We start from the raw sequence: 23592 nt of genomic DNA, 5'->3' as shown, positions 1-23592 counted from the left end.
ATTGTTGTCATTACAGAGCAATTGTAGTATGGTTATCATTCTATTATAGCAGCATGAGCAGCTGTTAATTCAATAAAGAGTTTTTAACTATGTCAGTTTAACGACAGATGCCATGGCAGGATGCTTACAGCAACAGACAATGGTACATTTATCCTTTCACTGAACATTATAAGGTTATTAATTATATACTGTACTCTTATGAAGCAGCTAGTGTAAATTAACAAACACTATATTAGCATTATTATAAATATAAAAACTAAATAAGTTAACATACTGTTATAGAAGAATATATTCAGAGGTTATAACAACATCTGTCCTTAAGGGATGCTATCAGGTTTTAATACAGCACACTCGATGATTCACATTTATCTGTCTTGTGTACTGTAACATCCCAACACAGGGCAGACAGCCTATTGATTGAGGCAATTTGGTTATATAGCTTTATTCATTTTTTTCTTTTGAAGTCCTGTCATAAAAAAAAAAGTTAACCAGTGTACAAAAACTTGTATTCCCTCATATTCCCATAGTGAAGACCTTCTAGTTTGACATTTCTGGCACACTGAAACCCACAGTGACAATGGCAAACTCATTGTCCTTGTTTCAAACATACAGCTATGGGTTTCCTAAAGTGGTCAACAGATGTGCCCCAGCTGTTCTTAGTGAAAGTGGTCAACATTTCTGAAAAGTAGGCTCTCCCAAGCACTGGGGGCATGTTCACTTAATATAAATAAAATGAAGAATCAGTAGCAGGGCAGTGAGTAAGTTAAATTTAGAAGTGACGTGGAACAATGGCAACAGCCCACCCACTTCAGAAAACTATAACAGGATCTATGCACAGCGATATAATGACATTTTTTTTATTGAGCTGTAAATCCCTTATAGTCTTACAATGAGGGCAGAATGTTAATGAGAGAGGAACTAGGAACGGAAGTAATTGTCTTATATAGCTGTAAATGTTTTAAGTGCCTTGCTAATTCAGTCCCCAAAGGTCACCCCACCTAACCTACAGATTAGATAATTTGTGTTCCACTACAATAACATTGAATTTAGCAGTGCTTCCTATTCCACCAGCTCTTTCTTAGCCCCCGTTACTGATCATCCCCAGCAGGTGACTAACTTCCATCTTCAGCTCCTGTGCTACCTTCTGGAGATCAAGACCCATCCCCATCAGAACTTGTAGCAGGCTGACCTCCTGGCCCGTGGTGTGGTCAAGCAAGGCAGGGCAGGTGGGGTTACACTGGGGCCACTGGCAGTTATCAATGAGGTGGAAGGGGCAGCCCTTGACTGTTGTCTTGGTGTTCTTACTGGTGTCTTGAAGGCTTTTGTCCCAGCACTGCAGTGCTCTGGAGAGAGATGTCCCCTTCACCTGAAACGCCAACCAATTACTGAAAAGGAAAGCATTTGAAAAACACAATTTATAGTTGCATAAATGGCTAAATCCTGTTTGAGAAAACAACCACAGTCTCTGTTAAAACCTTTGATAAAAACACTTGGAAAGATGGTATCACCACTGGCAATAGTGCCTGATTTGCCAGCTAAAGCAGTATTTAACAATGGGCTCTATTCAATTTATTTTAACATTGACTAATTGTAAATACAATGATCATTGAAGTTATTCAAATAAATAACATCCTCATCGGCATTGTACACATTTTACACACAGGGTATATCAAGGCGACTCACATGCACTGTGAGATGTTTAATTGTATAACCTTGCTACACAATGGGCCATATTTTAATGATCCAAACAGTAGATCGAATAGACCACTATATCTCATTTAAAGCATTATTTTATAACAGCCTGTGTAAAGGGACTTTGTGATTAAAATGATCAAAAGTGAAGGTTATAGAACAGAAAAACTTGGTAGTGCCTGACAAATATTAAGCATGTATCACATACATGTTTTGACAGACAGAATGTTGTAAGATAAATGGCTACACTGAAACAGTTACATGACCTCACACTGAAAAGATGAAGAGGCTTTCATTAATCATCCATGGCTGTAAAGCAGAAGCACGGGGTGCCTTACCTTTTAGTAATCAATGTGTGAGACAGACACGCTGGAGCAAAGACCGCCCTGAAAAACAAACACGCCCCCATCAGCTACAGAACCACTGCATAAAAGATATTCTATACCAATAATGTAACATACTGAAACTGAAAAAGATGTATATTTTGTATTTTCTAGAAACTGTGCCTAGATTGATGAACCTCTGCACCACAAGCTTCTATCAGGCACCGTTCTTTGCTTTAACAGCAGTGAGGTGCAGAATGAAATACTTACGCCACATCTTGGAATGAGTTTTTCAGTTCCCTGCCTAGATTCTGGATATAGGTCCACTGATGTTCGGTTAGGGAATGGCTTCCAAGCTGAATATTTTCAACTCTCAATTGCTCCTCATCAAAAAGCCACTGAACAACAAACACAGGGGCTGTAGACAGAAGCAAGCTTAAATCAACTCAAATCAACCCTTTCATAACTTTACGTGGGCTGGTACAAAAACATTACTTGCAGACCTCACTGCATTCATCCATGGCATTAAGTTATTATTTTCATATATAACTTAACTTCATTTTGTATTGTTGCTTTGTGCACAGGTGTGATTGGGCAATACAGTTGTCAGATTCATGGTAGCTTAAAACTTACATTTTAAAGATGAATACAGCTTGTGTCCAAAAAAACACTGCCACTCTTCCCCTCGTTTGAATTGCTGTCGGCACTTCTCTGGGGTGATACCATTCCATAATCTGCAAGGTCAACCAAGTTACTGAGAGTAGAACGATCTGAAGAAACTGGTTCTATATTAGAACAGATTTTCGGTGTGCTGAAAAAGCAATTGTTCGTGCCTAAATTCCAGTCAGCAGAGATTAAATTAATGACATAATTTCAAAGGAAAGATTTCACCAACATTAGGTAAAATTTTGTATAAGCTTGATCCAAAAAACTTGCTAATATCTAGTTTTATTCAAAGTCAATGCAATAAATTAAATACTACAAAACACTGATATATCAATAATGCAGTTTGTCTTTACCTGAGCCCTTTTTTAATGGCATCTGTAGGAGTGCAGGAGGCAGTATCAGAGCATTCAGTGATTCGTTGCTGTTTACTCTCTAAGAACCACCCAGAATCCACCAATCCCCGGACCTGTGCATCTGCCCCAAGCTGCTCCATGAGACTGGAAACTTTCTCAATGTTCAGCAGAACTCCCGTACCTCCGGCACTGTGAGAAAGACTTGTATATGTCAGTCAGTGCACCACAGTTAGCAGAAATAGTGTGCAGTTCTAATTCTGCACAACAGCTGATTCTCATCTATTGGGTTAAATTAAGATTATGACTTTTCTATTTAAGCTATTTTGATTTAATTATGAAGCTAGTTTTAATTATTATGATTAAAAGTATAAAGCATCCCTCAATTACATTTGTAATGGGAGGTTGTACACCAGTTTGAAAATAGTGTGCATGTTTAGCCCATAGTGTAGACTGTGAGCTGTTTTGGCAGCCCAACAATAGCGTACCAAAAATAGTATAAAACAATGTTGTTGATAGGATTAGTTTAGTATTGGGTCAGGGACAGAGCAATTGCCAAGGCTTACCCAGATATAACATTACATCATTGCTGTGTCTAGCTCTTTCTGATTCGCTTGCTTACCTTGCTCCGGACAGCATGACCACCTTGGCTTGTTTAATACCCTTGGGACCTAGATCTTTAATCACCTCCCGGATGATCAGGGATCCCATAAAGGCATATTCAGCTAAAACACATAGAGGATAAAATTTGATATTATTTTAGCAAAAACAACTATTAGTTGAACCATTCAGAGAAAGCACCATATATGTGTACCATATTCATTTCTTTACATGTTTAAAAACACATTATACTATACAGTCTAGTAGTACAGTACTAATAAGAAATGTAAGAATAATAGACCGTAATAACACTAAATACATGCACTGACATGGTTAGTAAATGATAAGAGCCTACCTGTTTCCTTTCCTTGGCGAGACTTAGACGAAGTTCCACTCCACACATCGCTCGAGCAGTATGGAATAAATCTGAAATGCAAACAGTTTTGTTTAGGATTATAACATTAGCATACCCCCTGAAAATACAATGCTGTACAATGAAGTGCAGTTCACACGTCTAAACATTATTATTATTATTATCATTGTTTATTTATTTCTTAGCAGACCCCCTTATCCAGGGTGACTTACAACTCTTACAGAGTGTCATATTACAGATAATAGCAGTTATAAAATACAATGAAATTAGTATTAAGTAAAAGCAAATTCAAAAGGAAGAAAAAAACAAAACAAAAAGAAACTGTAAATTACGTTTCAGAGCGGTTATGACTAAGAGCAGTTCAACTTAAATAATTGATCATAAGACATACTTTAGACAGCTGTCAATCTGTTCACTCATCAAGGTGTATTTTACAATTACAGGCTTGTTTGTACTCCTAGAGGTACAGGTACAGGTAAAAACCTAGCACAACATGATAGAGGAGTGTTAAGCATGCTATGTTATAGATGAGTTCTTACACTGTGTTCGCATTCCACCAATGGGGGTTTTCTTCAGACTGCGCTGAAAGAATTCCACTTCCTGCAGAATCAGAACAAATCGTAGAGGAAAAGATGGGATATTAGTGTTTGTACAAGATCGCCCACTAAGATCTAAGTGTGCCACGTTGGCAGTGAGTGGCAGCAGAGTTATGATAGAACACAACTATTAATTTTGTTAACATTTTTTTGTGTTAATGGGTAGATGCCTAACAGAAGACCATATAAAACTCGGCTGTACCTTTCCGTGTTTGTGGCCATTCTGATGAGCTCATGAGGCGCCGGATATTTTTGTATCTGGAATCGCAGGTCTCCTTATTGTAGCAGCACCAACCACCTAAAAATAAAACAGCAATATTAGCACAAGATTACTACCCATGAGGAGGTCCAATTAGCCTCATACCCAAGCCCTCTAAGTATGTGGTAATATTATTTATGGTATGCAGACTACAGCACTGGTCTCTTGATACAAGTTGCACCTTTGAGCGGCAGTAGCATTTTCTCCAATGGGAAGGATAAAGATTATAGAAAAGTTTCTGTTTTAAGACGCTTGGAAAGTTTTAGGCTTTGTCAAGCGTTGGTTGCAATAGAAGCTACTTGTGGCTAACATCCCCAGAAGGGGTCACTGTGATGTGATGTTACAATAAGTTGTAACACATTAACATTGATAGAGCCATTGTATCGAGGCACATCAATGAACTATTTAATGATGAATAGTACCTTCTAAAAATATCTGCCATCGTCTGCTCCCTTTGTGCTCCCTGAGGTAAAACCTGGTGATAAGAAAGAAATTAATGTAGCTGGAGGGGAATTATAAATTGTGTGGTACATGCTCAGAAAAAAAGGACGATTTTACCATAACAACCCTCTACCTAACAGTATTACAGAATACTCAGATTAGCTGTGATTAGCTAATACTCAGATTAAGCAATTAGAAATAAAGTAGGTGATATTGGTTCAGGATTAGTGCTTTATGTTGTTTCTCAAATCTTTTTTGTGTGAGATGCTTCTGCTCTCTTACCCGGCTGTTGTTCCGTCGTTGCAGGTTACTTGAGTGTTCTTCAGGTAATAGAGTTTCATGTCATCATTCGAATTTGCTAACTGGTAGACCATGGTGTCCTTACTGTCTTCCACTGATGAGGATTCAACAGGGAAGGTCTCATCGTTGGATGCCACAGGTCCAGGCTCACCAGCAGGGTTCAATGTCTTCTTGCCCTGATTTGGTACCTTGCTGTTGGACTTTGAATTGCGCTTGTTCTGGGAAACTGCTTCCCCCAACAGAAGCAGGATGACCACATGACCCAGGATGTTCATTGCAAATAACACTTTATCTAGCAAGGAAAATCAAATAAAACAAAATATTTACTGAAAATGTTGACACGGGCCTATTCAAATGAGTAGTTTGCTGCAATTTAATAGATTGTTGGGAGTGTGCTGGTTATAATGAAATCCAACCAAATTATTATTGAAGCTAACATTTCAAACTTTGTAAAAAGCAGTACGTAATTTTGGAAAGCACATCTTCACAAAACTAAAGCATGACCATTTCATATTTTAACAAAATTAAAGTCACAAATTAAAATTTCATAAACATGACAAATATTTTATTATACAGTAACTATATTATGGAAAAATTACAGGGTAATAACACATACAATATTGCATGTTATTAAGCATTTAATGAATGAATACAGTGTAATATTCCTAAACCGAAGTGAACCATTGTGTTTTGTGGGATCAAGTGAAAAAGCGATATCTTTAAATTAAGAATAGATTAGATTTTATTTAAAGAAAATGCATGCTTTTTAAATGTATAACCTTTTAATTCAAGCACACTAAATGCCTTCTCAGAAAGACATGCAAATAATATGCATTTTAATTGAAGAATAACATACCCCTTCAGCTTGGTCCTCTAGAAAGAAAGCTATCCTGTTTCTGATCTTTAATGTCTGTTGACTCGCTACTTCTTCTCTAAGGAATGGTGTGTGTGCTGTAGGTGTTGGAAGAGCAGGAATGATTTTAGTGGTAGCTCTGGTTTGAGGTGGACTTTATAGTGTCACCATATGGATCACATTTCTCTACTTTCTCTTTGAGCTGCCGCCAAAGATGGGCGTATGACACATGGTCTGGATGGATAGCGGCGAGGAGAAAGGATAACACACGCTCTTCTGAAAGCTTTAAAACCTTACTCCTGTAACTTTGTTTGATTTAAACACCTACATGACTGAGATACCTGTAGAGGCTTTTCTGTGGTATTCATCCCTGTTACAAGTGTGGATTGTAGGTCTGAAACCCATCCTGGCAAAAAATAACAAATAACTCACTCTGTTAAATTAGTAGATCATGCGATCTGGCTGTAGTAGCTCTAGGATTGAATATATTTCAGTTACCTGTGAAATTGAATGCTTTTAGAAAGTCTTGCAGGGTCCCAGCAGAGAATTCTCAATACTAATTCAGTCTGTGGGAGTATTGGAGCTGTGATGATATAAAGCAATAGTAAAGTAATTATCCTACAAATAGGATAATTACCACATTATGAACATAAAGTCTAAATTAATTAAAATGGTACCAAAACTAATGGATATTTAAATACAAATATTAGTTACTGTTTGTTGTTAAAACACCCAGCCATCATTTTGTTGCATTTTGCTTTGTGTTTCATAAATACATAGCTCATTGTGTGCTGCACCACAGTTTATATCTAAAGTAATATTAAGGTTGCGTTAAATGTACATTTTAAATTATAACTCTATATTTAAAAGTTCCTCATAAAAGGTATATGTTATCTAATGTAAACAAATTAAAAATCACATTTAATTTTTTTTAACAATTATTGTATGATGATCATTTGCTTCATAATTAAGATGCTTTTGCAAATGGCTAAAACATAACTAAAATAATCCTTTATATTATGTTTTTTTTCTGTAGGTTATTTATGCCACATACTGTAGAGTGGAATAATCCAGACAATGTGTTTTTAACATTGCAATTCAAATAAAATAAACCCATACAAACATTAGGGTTAAAACATATGCATGCAATTTCTAGGTGTCAGTAATCAGTCACTTGGTTAGTTTGAAAAAGTCAAGCATGTTGCTTACATTTACCTTCAGCCTGGGTGGTAAAAGCCCAATTCCCAAGGGAGCCAGGAGGGTATAGTGATTCCCGGGCTGAATATGAACATTGTGGATGCAAAGGCAAGCTATTTGAAACTGGCTTGCATATCTTTGGGATAGCTGTAGGGTGACGCGTCGATCAGTAAAGGAGATCACGAGCCCAGGCTCTAAAACTCTCATCAATGAAATGCACACCATCCAGCCATGTCCATCAAGTGCATTAATTAGCCCGGGATTGAGATGGCTAGCAATCAGCACAGCCAGCACTGTTCTGGAGAATGGTATGTACAGTCCATCGGGGGTCCCAGGTCTCCATGTAACAGGATCATCCCTACTCTACTTCTCACTCTTCAGATGTCCAGGATCTCCTTTCTAAATATTTATACTGATTCTGTTCATTTGTAGAGGTATTGAACACAGTCTACTGTATATACATTTTTTTGTATTTATTCACTATTGTAAAAAGTTTGGTACACAATATCACAAATTAAAGGTGACTGACTATGGAAAATGGGCTACAGGTACAGAAAGGTTATATATTAAATTAACCTTGAAGGTATCGTACAACACCCTTAGAGAATGGTTTAATGGATATTGGCTATTGATGTCTTTATAGCCACATACTGGGCAGTCATTATATTGCACCTGCATTTTGTATTCCATTTATTGGGAATAAAATTATTACTTCTGCATTGTTCATTAGCTTTAACCATCCGGTTGTCAATAAAGATTACGTTATTGCAGGAAGAGAGGAAGTCACTTTCCATTTCACTCCTGGCATTCCTTTGGGGCAAGCTATGTGATTATTGTAATCAAATTTCAGCTTGGCGAGTTCCATTCTTGCCTCTTTATGTAAAAATTAAACTTTTCAATGTAAATATAGTCCTCAAATTGATGATACTGGAGTGACCTGAGTGATCATTATTGTTATTTGATCATTTAAAATTATACAAGAAAAAAATACATTATCTGTAAAAGACCACAGCAGCGGTCAACTTAGCCAACCATGTTTTTTGTTGTCTGCAAACATAGGCTTGTAGAGAGACGGAGAATAGTTCACTATTCACGTATACCACTTAGCCAATCGGAGGACAGGATTTCTCTGCATTGTCATTGCATTTTGATTTTAAGAGAATGTGACACACAATTAAAACTAGATTCTCAAAAGATTCTCAGAGTATCACAAAAGTTTCCTTTTCAAGTTATGTGTACACCCTTTTGTTGTTTGTTCCAAGATCAATATTCTAGTTTTTATGTAATGAGTAATGCTTAGTTCAGGCGCTTTCTTTTAACATTAACAATGTGGATCTCTAAGAATGGAGGATATCAATGAATAATATTAACAGAGTGTTTTAGAATAGAATATTTTAACTCCACTTGCAGTCTGATTTCAACAGCAACAATGACTTGTCCCTGGCACAGAAAGCAATTTCTAAACAATTCCACTATTTGGAGTTCTATATTATGTTCTCAACATTCAAATGATTTGTTCTTCCCCTTTTGGCTGTGGAATTAGCAAACTTAGATGGCATGTTTGAACACCTCTGAAGATTATTAAAAAGTACTGCACCTAATGTAGAATAATAATGGTATATGGGGTAGAGTGTAACGATACACTAATCTCACGATACGATACGTACTGTATCACGACATGCAGGACGATACATGTGATTGTCTTCATGGGCTATGATGCATAATAAGATGTAATGGTCATTTAATGATGGACCATTTTGTTAGTTGAATGAGATAGGGAGAGTATGGATCCATACCAACTATAAAACACACGTATTCATCCAAGAACAATTTGGTGACCTGCAATGGAAAGTATCATGATTCATCAATACACCCCTAATTTTGAGTGTAAACAATTGAATTATATATTTTGTTCACATTTAAATTTCAGCTGAAAAAAATTGTATGTATCAGTTCATTGGATTCTTTTAAGTACTGCCAGAAAGACAGATTCTCGTATTTTAAATGACTTTGTTGAAAATGTATTTTTTAAACAAAAACAACAAAATAAATCCAAGCAGATTACCATGTTTGATCTACTGAGCTAAAAAAAACATTACACAATGAAACATTTTGATAAATCAGATATTTCTTCATTCCTTTTCTATTTAGTGGCATGCAAAAATCCCATCCGTCTTCCCAGAAACCTACTCAACAATCTGCGAAGCAGATACTTCACATATCTGAAAAATGAAGAAATTGCTGTAAATCTGTCACTGTTTTTTCAAAACTAGCCAACAGGTTTTAAGCAAACACACGATAGGGTTGTGTTTCTTTGATATCAATCTCGATAGATGATATTTTTTCAAAACCTTAGGATTGCTACCTATGCTTTGAAAGCCAACAGTAAAAAAACAAAGAATCTTTCTGTGTTTTTGACTCCCTGCAGCTTTGCCCTCTCTACTCTGAATATTGAGAAACTGAACTCATATTACTTATTTATCTGTGCTACTGAAATCCTATGATTATTGTATAATTCACCAAGTAAAGTGATTGCACTCATCTTCTGTAAAAATCCATTATACCATTGCATTCAGGGTCACTGTTTTTGTTTTACCAGAGCCAAGTTGTGTTTGACTCCATGTTTTTAACCAGCCCACAAAGGTCAGGTCTTCACTCTGAGGAGTCCAGGGTGGTCTATATTGGCTGGACTCTATAAAGTTAATCCCTAATGTTCCCTGCTGTGCATGTGTGTCATTACTACCTTATGGTCATGGGAAAAAGCATTCATCTTATGAGCAAAGCTAATAGCCTTAATACACACAGGTTATGGTGAGCTCTGTGGACTTTATAAGAAACATGTAAAAAAACAGATTAAGTGTAACTCCTGCAAAATGAGCATGAAGTGAGTGACGGGTGACTACATTCCTGCAAAGTGGGTGTCCAGAGAATCCCACCTGAATATAAACCAGGAGCATCAGGCATGCTTTAGACAAGAATCGTTTTTAACAATAAACAACAAATACAATTGCTACTTCTTTGTAAATCAAACCGAATTGTTTGAACTCAGGTAGTCCAGGGTGTGTTTGTCAATAGAGGTTGAAATATAAAAAAGATTGCAGTATTGATAATAATGTTTTTTGGTATAACTCCTTGATGGTTATTTACTTGTGTTGCGATTTTATAATAATGAGTGTTTACTGATGTGGATGTTCACCAGTCCTCAGCAAAAGCTGGCCTGCACGAAAAATAATTATACTGATCCCTACACTGTCTTACTGTCTGTTGACAGAGATACAGGTATTTGAACGTACACTAAGTTTGGACAATAAGAGACATAAAATGGAACTACAGTTTGTACAAACTACCTGTTTATATATATCTTATTCGGCATCAAACATTAAGCATTCAGATACCAGAGCGGTGCAGCAATACCTGTAAGAAAAATATTGTAGCAAGATGATACAGTCTGTCCATGATGAGAATTACATTTGACTGAGCAAGAGGGATGTTCATTATGCAAACAAATCAATCTGCAGAGTTCTGTTGCAACCAGCAGGATTAAAGTATGTCTTGTGAATGAGGTGGAAGTAAAGCAAAACATTCCCGTGCTATGCAAAAGTGCATTGGAGCAGGATGTTAAGAAAGCCATAGTAATCTTATGAAGCCCCCATAAACAGGGCTGTGCACACCAAGCCATCTGTAAACAGCATCGTTGATGAATGGGACTGACACCTTGGGCAGTGAAGAGATTTGTATGTGATGTAAACCAAACATAAAGAGTGCCATGACTTCAGCCTGCAGGCATTGCAGGGAGAAGAGCGAAGCGTGCATTTTCTGTATTCCCACAGAAGTGCCTGGGACGCCTTTCCTGTGAGAACCAGAAACTCCATGCAAGCATGTGCTGTCGTTTGCCCCTGCAGTCCAGGGATTCTGCATACACAATGCCAGTAATGTGTTTAGTTGAAATAGCTGCAGTGTGAAACGAAATGTGACTGATCAATGCATGAACAAGTGCATTTTACAGGTAGCAGAATTGTTGTTTATCTTGCTTTTTTTTGCTTTCATATCATTGCTTGGTTGTTTTGTATTTGATAATTTATATTTCAGTACTGGCATTGACATTTAATCACTTTACAACCTCTTAACCATCCAAGCGTGCTCCAGAGATCTTTACAATGCACAACAAAATATTTACTTTATTTGTACAAGACTATTTACAGATTTTTTTTTTTTTAATCTGGTGGCAAAAATAGGAAACTTGGTCAAATATAAATGTATGCTATAGACAGAGCAAGCATGGAGCAATAAAACATGCCATATGAAAAAACAGTTAGATGACAGTGTGAGCCATGTTTGGAAATCAGTGAATCAGGAATGTATGGTACGATGAGGTCAGTCTTTTCAGCATCATGTTTTGCTGAGCTAACCAAAGGGACCACATGTGGTTTCTGGTCATAGTTTTTCAATATGCTGTTCTTGTTGAATATTTTCATTGCACCATGCTGTTAGAATGGAAGTAGTGTACAATTAATCGACCTCTGTACTGGCAATGATTCATATGATTTACTGTTCAAAATGATCCATAAAAATATTTTTTAATGACGAAACAGTCCTTAATGTTTTTGTGAACAGAGACCAATCCCTTGTCTCCCATCTCAATAAGTGATGTCTTCACACATAATATAGGTCTTCAATATTGTGTTGCGTACATTTATTGTACTGTATAATAAGATCAACTCGCAATACACTATTATTGTTATTATCTTTGGAACGATTCACCAAGATTCAAATTGGAATAAATTGTGTTGTTTGTGATGCTGTGGAATCTCTGTGCAAATTAGATGATTTCAAGTGTGCTGGTTTAAGACCCAACTACTGTAACACCAAAACATAGGGCCAAAATTAGGCTACATAATGATGCTGGCTTTTTATTAGATTTTTCATTATTGTTTCTGTGACATGCGCTGTTACAATGTTTTTCACCGTGTTCTGAATGCCATCGTGACGGCATCCTTTTATGAACCAACTTGACCAGTTCAGTTCGTCAAAGTGCTTTAGTCATTCTCAGAAACTGCTGTCACAGAGAGAGCTGTGATCTATTGACAAAGTGTCTCATTATTCAGTGCAAATTTATGATAACTTGACAGATTGCAGGTGGTGGCATTTATGCAAGCACACACAACTAATAAATTAGTGCTGACTTCACGGCTGAGCTGTGCTTGCAGCGTTATGAAGAGGCAGGTGGAACAATCGGGGCTTGGTGTTAAAGACCAGCTTTTCATTTTACTGATTGGTTGCTTGCCTCAACTCCCCATTATTGTCAACAATGTACACCCCTAACCTGAATGCAGCTCAGACCTGTGCTGCACTTGCTGTATACAGCTGAAACAAATCTGGAGTTCTCAGCAAAGTCACAATGGACTGTGCTTAACCCAATGGGCACGGAACACAACTTTGCTAGCTGATATTGATCCATGCATTAAATGGATAAAGGGCTTTAGTCTTTTCTACAGCAGTAGGGATAGTTTTAAATGCATTACAAAATACACAAAATAAAAACATCTTAACACAAAATCGTACTTTCGGCATGACTGTAAAGCAGAGTCAGGAACTGATGAATAATGGGATATGGTAGATGTTTTACTGCTAAGTTATGGGTGCCAAGTAACAATAAGATCCGGATCCTAAAGGTTTTATGACTTTCAATAAATTTATATTACTCATGATTTTTTACATTGACAATAACTCATAGCTGAAGCACCTTTCTCTCTGAGGTTTACTGCACTTCTGTACTGCATGTCACTGATTTTCTGGACAATAGATCATCACATTCCTCAGAGAGGTGTAACTAGTAAAGCATCATCCAGAATTGTGCAACACACTTAGTGGAGCTGCTCAACTGCATTTACTCTAGTCTGATCACACTATAAACGGATGACATGCTATGACTTTATGTATCTATTACATATAGATTATACGTTATTTGAAAATAAGCATTTCTGTCACCAATAAAAACGTTCTAAAATGGCATGCAACCATGAGGCACGATTATACAATCTCTGTCCTGAGGTTTGCCGCTACAGCCATTATTTAGGTACATTACACATCTTGCTGCCATGCTATGATTGCTTTGTTTGAAATAGCTATCTAATTTAGATGTCAATTTTATAGTTTAATATTATTAACACCTACATTAGAACTAAGTCATCACTCATGTTTAATGAAATGGTAATTTGGTCGCTGCACATTGGAGCCAAAAAGGCTGTTCCACTCAAGGTCTTTTTAAAGACTGACATCTGGGTTGCACCTTAATACGTCCCTTTGCTATAAAACTGTCAGCACCCTGTTAATGTGAAATAAAAATAACATATACAAGATAAGTGTTGATTGTACAACTTTTCTCCTACTCGTATAAATAAAATGTATCTGGTGAAATAATGTTTGAGTACTTAAGAGGTCAATGGCATTTAAACGTCTGAAGGTCAACTGTATTGTTTTGAGAGAATTGTAAAGTAAAATAATAAAACTATTCTATTTACTGATGGCGTTGAATATTTCCTTGAGACAACTTCCTCGCACAATTTATCTATGAACAAACTGATTTGCAAAAACAACAATTAGCTTTTCAGGAATGGAAATGTGACAAGGTTCAGACCACATGAAAGTTCTGTTTTGAAAAAAAAAAAAAAAAAGAAATTCTGTCAATTTCATGGCTTGTATTCAAGAAGCATTATCTGTCTGGTAAAGGCATAGAGTAGGGCTGCATCTTCAGTACTCACACAGAATGCTTTATGAATATAGCCTAGCGTTACCAATCACTCTACCAGCAAGACCAGCTCCCTGGCCTTCATTAGTGAGAGATTGAGTTATCACTCTCTTGGGCAGTACCAGATGCCTATCCATTCTCGAAAGAGAGAGCAAGACTGTGTTACTAACCTGCCAGTAAGGGAATATTGAACATGAAAGAACCTGAAAGCTATGAATTACTGTAAGTGTTCAGACACATGAAAGTGTGCATATAGTGCAATCTCTTTGACCTGCTCATGGTTTGACAGTGACATGGCTATTTAAAGAGTTTGGGTGCACAAAGGGCAAACTTACACCATGCAGAGCTGTGCACATTAACCATTGGGGTCAGGTTTGATACCTGAACCACCATTTTGAAATACCAATGACATCACATCAAGGAAAATAGCCTTCTACCTAGCCTGCACCCCTTACGATGGATTTTAACGGTTGTTTTTGCCTAAAATAGAATCATACCCTATTTAAATACTGAATATCTGCTTACTTCTCCTCACCATAATCCACATCCACAACCTCTAAAATAGCTACCAAAAACACTCTACCATACTTATGTGCATAGCTTTAATATATATATATATATATATATATATATATATATATATATAATTCAACACTGGAGACAGAGCCTGTAAAATTATGCAATAGTGATGTAAAGCCTGAAGTTCCAAGAGTAATTTACTGCAAAGTTCACAGCACCCGATTATTGTAAATGCTGATGCTCAAGTAAGACATTAATTCAGGTTTTAGTTGATTTCTTTCTTTTCTATCTACAGTATGATATAAACTATAATAACAAAACTTTATTGCTCAGCTGTTTGGGAGCCCTTTGGCAAGTAAGTGGTTTTGCAGTGCTCAGCCCTGAGAAAGATTTGTGAAGCCAAAAGAAAAACACTATTGAGGACTGGAACGGGAAGGGCCTCCTAACTGAATGTCCCAGAACCAGGTGGGGTAAACATTTTGTACAAGTTGTTGAAAGCAACAGTTTGGCTTCTGTCCAGGAGCCTAATCCTGCTTTGCTATGACCTAATGCATAGAACAGCTGTGAGTTCCTATAGGAATGGCAGCCTATACGCTTGTGCTTTGATTTATGGTATCTAACTTTCATATACAAAGACCAAATTCTGCTCCCCCCACCACAAACAAAGGAGGGGCTTGCCTTTACTTAAATCTATAAAAGCCCTTTCTAGGTGAGAATTTGCTACCGTGTCCAGTTTCAAGTTTAGGTCAGGGCCTAAGAACCGCAGAGTTGAGAAACGTTAGGATATGTGGTGCACAAACAAAAAGTTACGAACTGACAGCTGTTTTCTACCAATACAAGTAGTACTGCAGGTTTTGTGTGTCTCCTTAACCCAGTCCAATGAAATTAACTAGTCCTTGCAAGTACATCCTGTTAGGAAAACCACAGAGCAATATTTTTTTTGTGAATGCTTTGATACTTTTCTGGTGATATTCTTATGCTAGCAAGATACTGTACAAAGCCTAAGAATGTCAGAAACAGATTCATCTTGTTCTAACATGCGCATGATTACAATTTAAAAAAAAAAGGAAGTTAAAAAAATATATATTAATAGTGTGGCCAGCTTTGGCCATAAGCGGCAGACTACACCCAATTGGCCTCCAGTGCAGCAGAATGACACTCGTTCAGGTAGCAAACCCCCAGGACTGACACACTGTTTATGAAGCACAGTCTATAAATTCTGTTGCACTCAAGAGCAAAGGTCATGTGGTACTGGTTAAGGTGTTGTGTAGGTCTCCTAAATGAGAACAGCCTGAGGAATTCAGTCATTCACAGGAAGAGGGACACATGTGAGGAAAAAACAAAGCGATAAACCCAGGCTGTGGTATAGATGCAGGGTCAGCAAGATGGATGCGTTTCCTGCAGACTAGTGTCCAGGGATGCAGCTCTCTAATCAAACAATGACACTTCAGTAGACCTTGCTAAGTGCTTCTCTGCCGTAGCAGAGTTACATCAGAATCTAGCAGAGTTGCAGGAGTGTACACTCCTAACAGAACACTCTACCTAAAACTGTTGATTAATACCTATCCAAATTTTGAATTTTCAGCTCCTCCTGCTTTCAACTCAGCCCCTGAGTTTTACTGCCACCTTTTGGAGACTCTATAATATAATCCTTAAAGGGGTGGGGGGGGACAGACTGTACTGCAGAACAGTTTAACACTAGTATTCTCGTTAGAACCTATAATTTACAAAATAATCACATATACTGTACTTTCAATTCAAACTTCTATGCGTGTAATTCTGAACTATAGTTATTCTAGATGCGTTCAGACATATATTGCAGCCTTGCAGCCATCTGGATAATGTTCTTCATCAGCGAGTAAGCAGGAGCCTGGAAATAAAGAAAAAGAGTATTCAGGGTTTTAAGAAAAGTTTTTTCTTTCCCTTCATTGCAGTTACTTCCTCTTATGGATCTTATTTCTGTTAATCCCTGTATTTTGACGTTCCATTTCCTCATCTTGATCAACTATTAAAACAAATTAAACAAATAAATGAATGCTGAAGTTCTTAAAAGCAATACATGTAACAAGACAGGTCGCTAAAAAACAAGGCCACTGTGGGGGGCTGTCTTAAGAGTATTGATGTACCAAAGGCATTAGCTTACAATCTGAAATAAAATACTTGCTTCAAGTAATTCTTTGTATTTGTCTGGATCTTCCTCCATTAATGTCCTGATTTGACTGTTGTAATGTTCAGAAATGCTTTCTTCCACAGCAACTGTACAGGCCATTGGTCCCACTTTCCCCAACAGGGCTGAGCAAGCTCCTGTCCACACAGACAGAAAAGTCTCAACAGGCATTGCCAACCACTCTTATAAGCCCATGGTCAACATTAATATTGGGTGTGTGGCTTGGATGTTTGATATGTTTGTTTCATCTACACCAAGTTAAACCATTCTTAAATTAATTACAATGTATGCTTAGTAGATAATAAATACTATTACAGGATGCCTCCTATTTCCAGTCATGCTTTACACTGATGCATGCAATATGAAATGCTTTAAAATCTGACAATATCTACAACCAGACTATGGACACCATTGAAGGTAAAAATCACCAGAGCTCTACTGGAACTCGTCTAAAACAAACCCTACAAGACTCCATCATGGCATTAAGATGGTTGCTCGGACTGTATTGTCAGCCATGAGCTCATTAAATACCTTGAGATGAGCTTTTTCCTGGTTACACATTTTCTGCACAAGAAACACATGGGCAGGGAGTTCAAATAATTTAACATGGGGTTGGGGGGGGGGGGGGGGGGGGCAACAAAAAAATCTTATCATACTGAATGCAAAACAACTTAATACCATTACAAGCATGGAAATAAGTTATTCTAGATCCATACCTGAGTTTAATAAGACACACCTGAGCTTGTTACCTATACACTGTGCCTAATGCTCGTAATAAAACCTGGAATGTGTGAAATTGTCTTTAATTATATCCCTGCATTAAAGAAAACATATTGCAGAGCTAATGTAGTTAAATTTTACTTGCATTTTTAAAAAATCTATATAAAAGCTTTGGGGTTTTTTTGGAAGTTACTGACGGTACTCCTGTATGAACTTGAATGATCAGCCCAGTCTCAGTCCTCCCTAGTATAGCCTTCTGTCCCGCGTAGAAACGGTTAGCTCCAAACTCCCCTGCATGATCCACCCTGAGGACCCTGTCCAGCATGTCTTTCTCTGGGCTGTCCTGAGCTGGGGGCACTCAGTTGTAGATGCCTCCCACGCCAGGCTAAACTGCCTCCCCTTTCCAAACTTCACAAACGCATGTTATGCAAGGGGCTATTTTCAAAGCTTTTTACTGAAATTAGTCAATTAAATGAAGGTTAGAAAAACACATTTTCAGGTTATGAAATTACATGAATCCAACTTAACTGTACTTAAAATGCCTTTTATTTATTTATTGTTTATTTCTAGTTGTGTAACTTTTATTTTTTCTTTATTTTTAGAGTAAAAAGAAAAAAAAAACTATTATTGTTATTTTTTATGTATGAGCTTCCTATGCAAAAACTGTAGACTCCCCAAAAGTAAATATATCGAAAATAATAACAATCTCCATTAAATTACCCACATCATATAGACAACTTGAATTGCATCGTTAGACTGGAGAGTCAGAAACCTTGACTAGTTTACGGAAATCATTCTGCGCAGATTTTGTGCAGCATCTGACCAATCTGAACGCACCCATGATCCCAGTGAACGCACACTTATTTATCTAAACAGCAACAGTAGATGTCCTATATTAATGACATGCCAATAGCTTTGTATTCACAACCTCTCCAATACAGCGTACAAACCCGCCGCAAACTCGAAGGACAGGCATTCTGGATCACCTCGACCTGTAAAGCACTGAAGAGGGCTTTGTGCATGCTTGGTAAAAGCGCTTTCGATTTTTAAATATGTAACATACAACCTATCATATCATTCAAAGAAAGCATTGCATACTGTAAAACATGTTTCAGAAGTCTCTCGGCGCTCCCGAGTGACGCCACTTATGCAGACCGAGGACGTGGTTTAGTCCGCTCCAGCATCGTAAAGAAAAACGCGTCGCGATTTACATTCGTCATTTTGAAGGGCGGCTAAAATAACGATTGTTGTGAGATGGTTTGAGTTTGGGGGAGTTTAACATTTTCCAATTCTCATCTTGGGAATACTGACGGTATCTTCTTCCCATAACCTCAGAGCCTTTTGCATTTGGTCAATAACCTTAATATTAATGCTCAGCTCCTTGTGTTTGTTTAGTAAATATTAACGAACCTTAAGACTACCTGACACATGATTTATTTATTTTTTGGTATTTATTTTTTATTGAATAAAGAAATAACAAAACTGATACCCAGTATATGTATTGTGTTGCGATGTCACTCATAACAAGTTAACATTCACAAAACACAGGAGCTGCATTAAGTGCTCCCTAGATGGTCCTGAAAGTTTAACACAAGTTGCAGTATTGTATACTGTCCAGTTGGGGTTACAGTTCTTTGTTTCAAGACCTACAATGCAGCATGCTGTATGTTACCTAGGTATACAATCACTCGCCATTATTAGCATTGGCATCCAGGCTTGGGTCACATGGATCCTGAGGACTTGAATGCATTTTATTTTATTTTATTTTATTTATTTATTTTTTTAAGCAATCTGAGATGGTACATCACATTTAGATAGTAAAGTCGTACACAAGGGATGACAGCTTTATTAGCAGTATTGATTCTTTAAAAAAAAATCACATCAGGTTGGTAGAACGGGATGATATTCCTAGAACAGAAAGAGCATGTGATAAAGTTAACAGTGGTTAGAGAAGAAGATTGAACTTTGTGGCAGGCTACACAAGTGGGGAAAAGTCACCCACCAAGCATGAAGGAAGAAGAAGCCAGCTGAACACTTTCCCGAGTTTAGTTTTGCAGGTCTAGCCAGACAGGAGACAAAATATACAAAAAGGTTGTAACTAAACAAGAAAAGCAAAATATTTTAGCACAGCGTAAAAAAAAAAAAAAAAAAAGAATCTGCAAGAATCTGCAATTTTACCTTTGCATCACAAAACAGGGGTCGTGGATTATGGGTTGTGAAGTCTCATCTCGATACTGTTTATTAGCTACTTTTTACCTGTTCATCAAAGATATGTGGCTCATTTCATACCAAAATATTGTTTGATTTAGAAGTATTCTAAATAAGAAAAAAATAATTGCTGACACACTGAAGTTCATCTGGCAAGGTTAAAGAAATAATAATGGAGAACTGGAAATAAGCCAGAGAGAATTTGTTGAGTAGTGCAGACATTTAGAAGCTTGTAGCTCAAAATTGCAAGATTGTAACTTTGAACATTTTATTGCTGTGCTCCATCCATTTGGCTTAATCTGGACAGGAGCGTCAGAGACCTCACATATTCACTGCATGATACCCCTCAGCAGCAATTCTTGAATTTTTCCTATCCTGTGAAAAATAGACCATTGACCCTGGTTTACTAAGCTATGGGGACAGCATCCTGTTGTTGAAAGAAATACAACCTTGGGCATTGTTAGAAAATATTTTTTCATAGTAATTATGTTTATTGGAAAATATTATTGCATTGTTACTAAGAAATGTGTTTAAAGCTGGGATGAACAGATGTAATCCATTTATCAATACCCCTCCTTTAGTGTCTGGATAGAGTAATCATTGGTCAGAGTGGAATATTATAGTAGGTGAGACTGCAGTGGCAAAGCTGTTCTCAATCATCTTCATAGCTCTGTAGGGCAAAAACATGACTAGAATCAAGCAGCTTCTTTTCTCCATCTCCTCTTGTATAGCCCCTTCGAGCTGGCAAACCCTCTTCTAAAGACTCAAAAGACATTTCAATGTGACTCAATTTGACTTTAACTGTGTTAAAATCGGAAAAAGCTGTGATCAGTGTACATTTTAGGGAATGATGTGTGGAAGTAACTCAAGTTTCATTCAGCTCCCAGAGGAATAACCTTGTGGAATGCTGGTGAATGGTCAAAACATTGCTGTTTAACTGTTTGCGTTCCAGATTATGTTTCTAAAGCCTGTTTCTTCTGTTGTTACGCTACATGTTCACTTCCTATGCCCCTGAGACTTAAGAAGATGTCTTGAGTCCTGTTCAGGGGGTTCTCCAATGCCTTCAAACACAAACACAAGTTCCTTATTGCTTTGATGTTTATTTATTCAATGCAAAAAGCAAACTTTACTTGCCTATAGGATATTAAGTCACCTGTATCTACAGAGCTGTGTCAATTACAGTAGGGGCGTTCTGTTGATGCCTTTCTTGACATTTGTATGTGGTTTGTATTCTATTCATAGCACATTCATTCATTTTTAGCATTAGTCAGATTTGAAGGCTAATAAAATCAGCAGTTCTCAGTTATACTACAAATAGACAGCCACTAAAGCTGTCTTTTTGAGAAGTGTCCCTAGATGCCTTACAGTATGTGATTTAATTAAATAGCCAGACGCTCTCAGAACTGCAGCCTGAAAATGTATCATTGAGTTTTAGTGCTTGTAAAAGGCCACCATGAAGGAAATGGAATTGACTAAAAATAGTACAGCATTTAAAAATGTTAACGAGTTACCATCCCACTCCTTATCCACCCTATTATTTTCCTGCAGTGGTTCCTGTGCTGGACGGGATGTGGGTCTATGGTATTTATGCATCAGAAGTGACATGGAGTTCTGAGGCTGCGTCACAGTGACGGAATTCCCTTCCTCTGGAAACAGGTCATAGGCCCTCTTCACAAAAACCATTACACTTTAAACAAAACAGTTAAAGCGAGTTAAGGTGAACAAAGTGCTAAAAAAAAAAAAGACCTTCGATTTTGAACCTACTTTTTTTTTCAGTTGTCGTCTTGCTTGTTTTAAACAGCTAAGAATCGATAATAAAAAAGGTACTCTGGAACTACCTTGAAAGTGCATTGCATTGGGATAGCTCCAGAAATATTCAGTGCAGTTTTAGTGACATTGCAGTTATAGTCTATTGCAATCTAGCTGTACACATGTCAGCAATTTAGCTGCATTATAAATACATTGGAATTGCCGTTTGAGTCATGTAGCATAATTGTGACTGTTCCAGTGCAGTTAAACATCAGATTTACAGCACTTTCGTGGATCTTTTTTAATACCAGTATGTCCTAAGGAGAGTATAAACTGCCTATTCTAGTCAAGGTGGGCACTCCATCTGTTTAGTTACCAGGAACTCTGGAACTCTGCTAAGGGGTTTACTTCTTATTTGCTGTTTTTGAAGAAGCCTGTTTTTTGTTTTCAAGAACCATGGGTTCCGTTAAGAGCTTCAAAGGAATTAATTGAGACTTTAATAGAAACACTAAACACTACGATTATGTAAAAGTGGTTCTGTATAATTGATAGCAAATGTGAGCTCTCCTCTGCCCAGATTAGGAGGCGGAAATGGGTTTGTGCTAATGCTTCCCAAACAGTTGCTGAGGTTATTAATTTGTGTTACACTGAGTTTACTCATGAGAGAGAGACTGGAACTATCTAAAGCACTAGGTTTAGTGTCTGTCAGAGACTGACTGCACAGAGGACTGAAGCCCACTCTTTGTCAACCTGTACACTAGGTAAGTACACCCCAAGAGAGGTTTTAGTGGGGAGGAAATTAAGAAATGAGACACCAACTAAAAAGGAAAACGATAATGGTTCAAACAGATTAAGACGTTGTTTTATTTAAATAGCACACAATATTAACCAGGTCATATTGCGGCCCAAATTAAACATGGTTTAAGCAACTGTCTGCTGGATTCCATCCCCTAAATGGGCCTACTGCAAGGGGGAGGTAGTGAGCTGAAATGAAATCGGCACCAGGTAAAACAATCTGAGGGGTATTTAGTGTAGAAAGATCTCATTCAGACAGTTGACCTGAGTTTCCCATGAAAGCGTGGGAAGTTTATTAATGCAGGTGCCGTACAGCAATGATTACAGTGTTATATAGAATGGTTTCAGTGGAACCTGCCACCAAAACATTGCACCAAACAAACCAGCAGTTACTAACCCCATGATGTTCACCTGGCATGCCATGTGCCAGGCTTTGCTATTGTGAATCTTGGTTTATGCTGGACCTTATTTGTTTAATTTGAACATTCAAGGTCGGCTCTGTAGGTGTATTACAGAGTTTACAAGCTGCCATGAAAGCTCAGAAAATGTAGTTGCACAGCATTGCAGTAGAATGTTATTATTATCCTGAATTGTGAATTAAAAGTGTATATTTTGCTATTGGTACTACAGAATAACAAAATGCATGGACATATACAGTATATTGTACAATAAAATAAATGTATTCTGGACTTGAGTGCGCCACGCTCCCTCTCACCCAGTTCATCATTTCTGCACACTGCACTCGGTGCGAGGGGGTAATAAAACGGTATAAGAAGCTCTGTATCCTGCTCTCACCCTACCTGTAGCTTTATACTGTACAGGACAAAAACATCACAACACCAGTGCGTGTACTCTCCCTGCACCACATAACCACACAATGGGAGAGAGAGGCACTTTATTACCATGAGGGGGCTGGTGGTGAAACATCTGAATTTGCTTTATTGTTCCCTGGAATATTTTCCCGCAGCCGCACTGTTTGTTCAAGAAAGAGCTGCTACTACTTTTTCCAGTTCCCAATGGTTTTGAACGCATGCTG

The 23592-nt window shown here is 37.5% G+C and overlaps 1 protein-coding gene and 1 pseudogene across 1 annotated transcript; both read right to left on the bottom strand.

Annotated features, from left to right (window-relative positions):
• Positions 1–199: 199 nt before the first annotated feature.
• Positions 200–6563, bottom strand: LOC121300693 (carboxylesterase notum2-like). The gene is made up of 12 exons (XM_041229368.1): positions 6457–6563; positions 5583–5892; positions 5282–5334; positions 4803–4898; positions 4544–4604; positions 3987–4057; positions 3654–3756; positions 3035–3223; positions 2649–2749; positions 2286–2433; positions 2031–2078; positions 200–1385 (listed from the first exon to the last, which is right to left on the bottom strand). The coding sequence occupies exons 2-12, from the start codon at positions 5873–5875 to the stop codon at positions 1079–1081; spliced, it is 1470 nt and encodes a 489-aa protein (XP_041085302.1). The 5' UTR covers positions 5876–5892; positions 6457–6563; the 3' UTR covers positions 200–1078.
• Positions 6564–16514: 9951 nt separating this feature from the next.
• Positions 16515–18129, bottom strand: LOC121300490 (annotated as a pseudogene).
• Positions 18130–23592: the final 5463 nt, after the last annotated feature.

This window comes from Polyodon spathula, chromosome 26 (genome assembly GCF_017654505.1).
Source record: "Polyodon spathula isolate WHYD16114869_AA chromosome 26, ASM1765450v1, whole genome shotgun sequence".
In the NCBI taxonomy this organism is placed as follows: domain Eukaryota; kingdom Metazoa; phylum Chordata; class Actinopteri; order Acipenseriformes; family Polyodontidae; genus Polyodon; species Polyodon spathula.
This window is presented reverse-complemented; position numbering and strand designations above follow the sequence as displayed.

Excerpts from the sequence above, each read along its gene's own strand:
- LOC121300693 (XM_041229368.1), bottom strand. The coding sequence starts at position 5,875 with ATGAACATCCTGGGTCATGTGGTCATCCTGCTTCTGTTGGGGGAAGCA. Across the intron at positions 4,899-5,281 it reads ATGGCAGATATTTTTAGAAG|GTGGTTGGTGCTGCTACAAT; the intron begins GTACTATTCATC and ends TTTTATTTTTAG. Across the intron at positions 1,386-2,030 it reads CACACATTGATTACTAAAAG|TAATTGGTTGGCGTTTCAGG; the intron begins GTAAGGCACCCC and ends TTTCCTTTTCAG.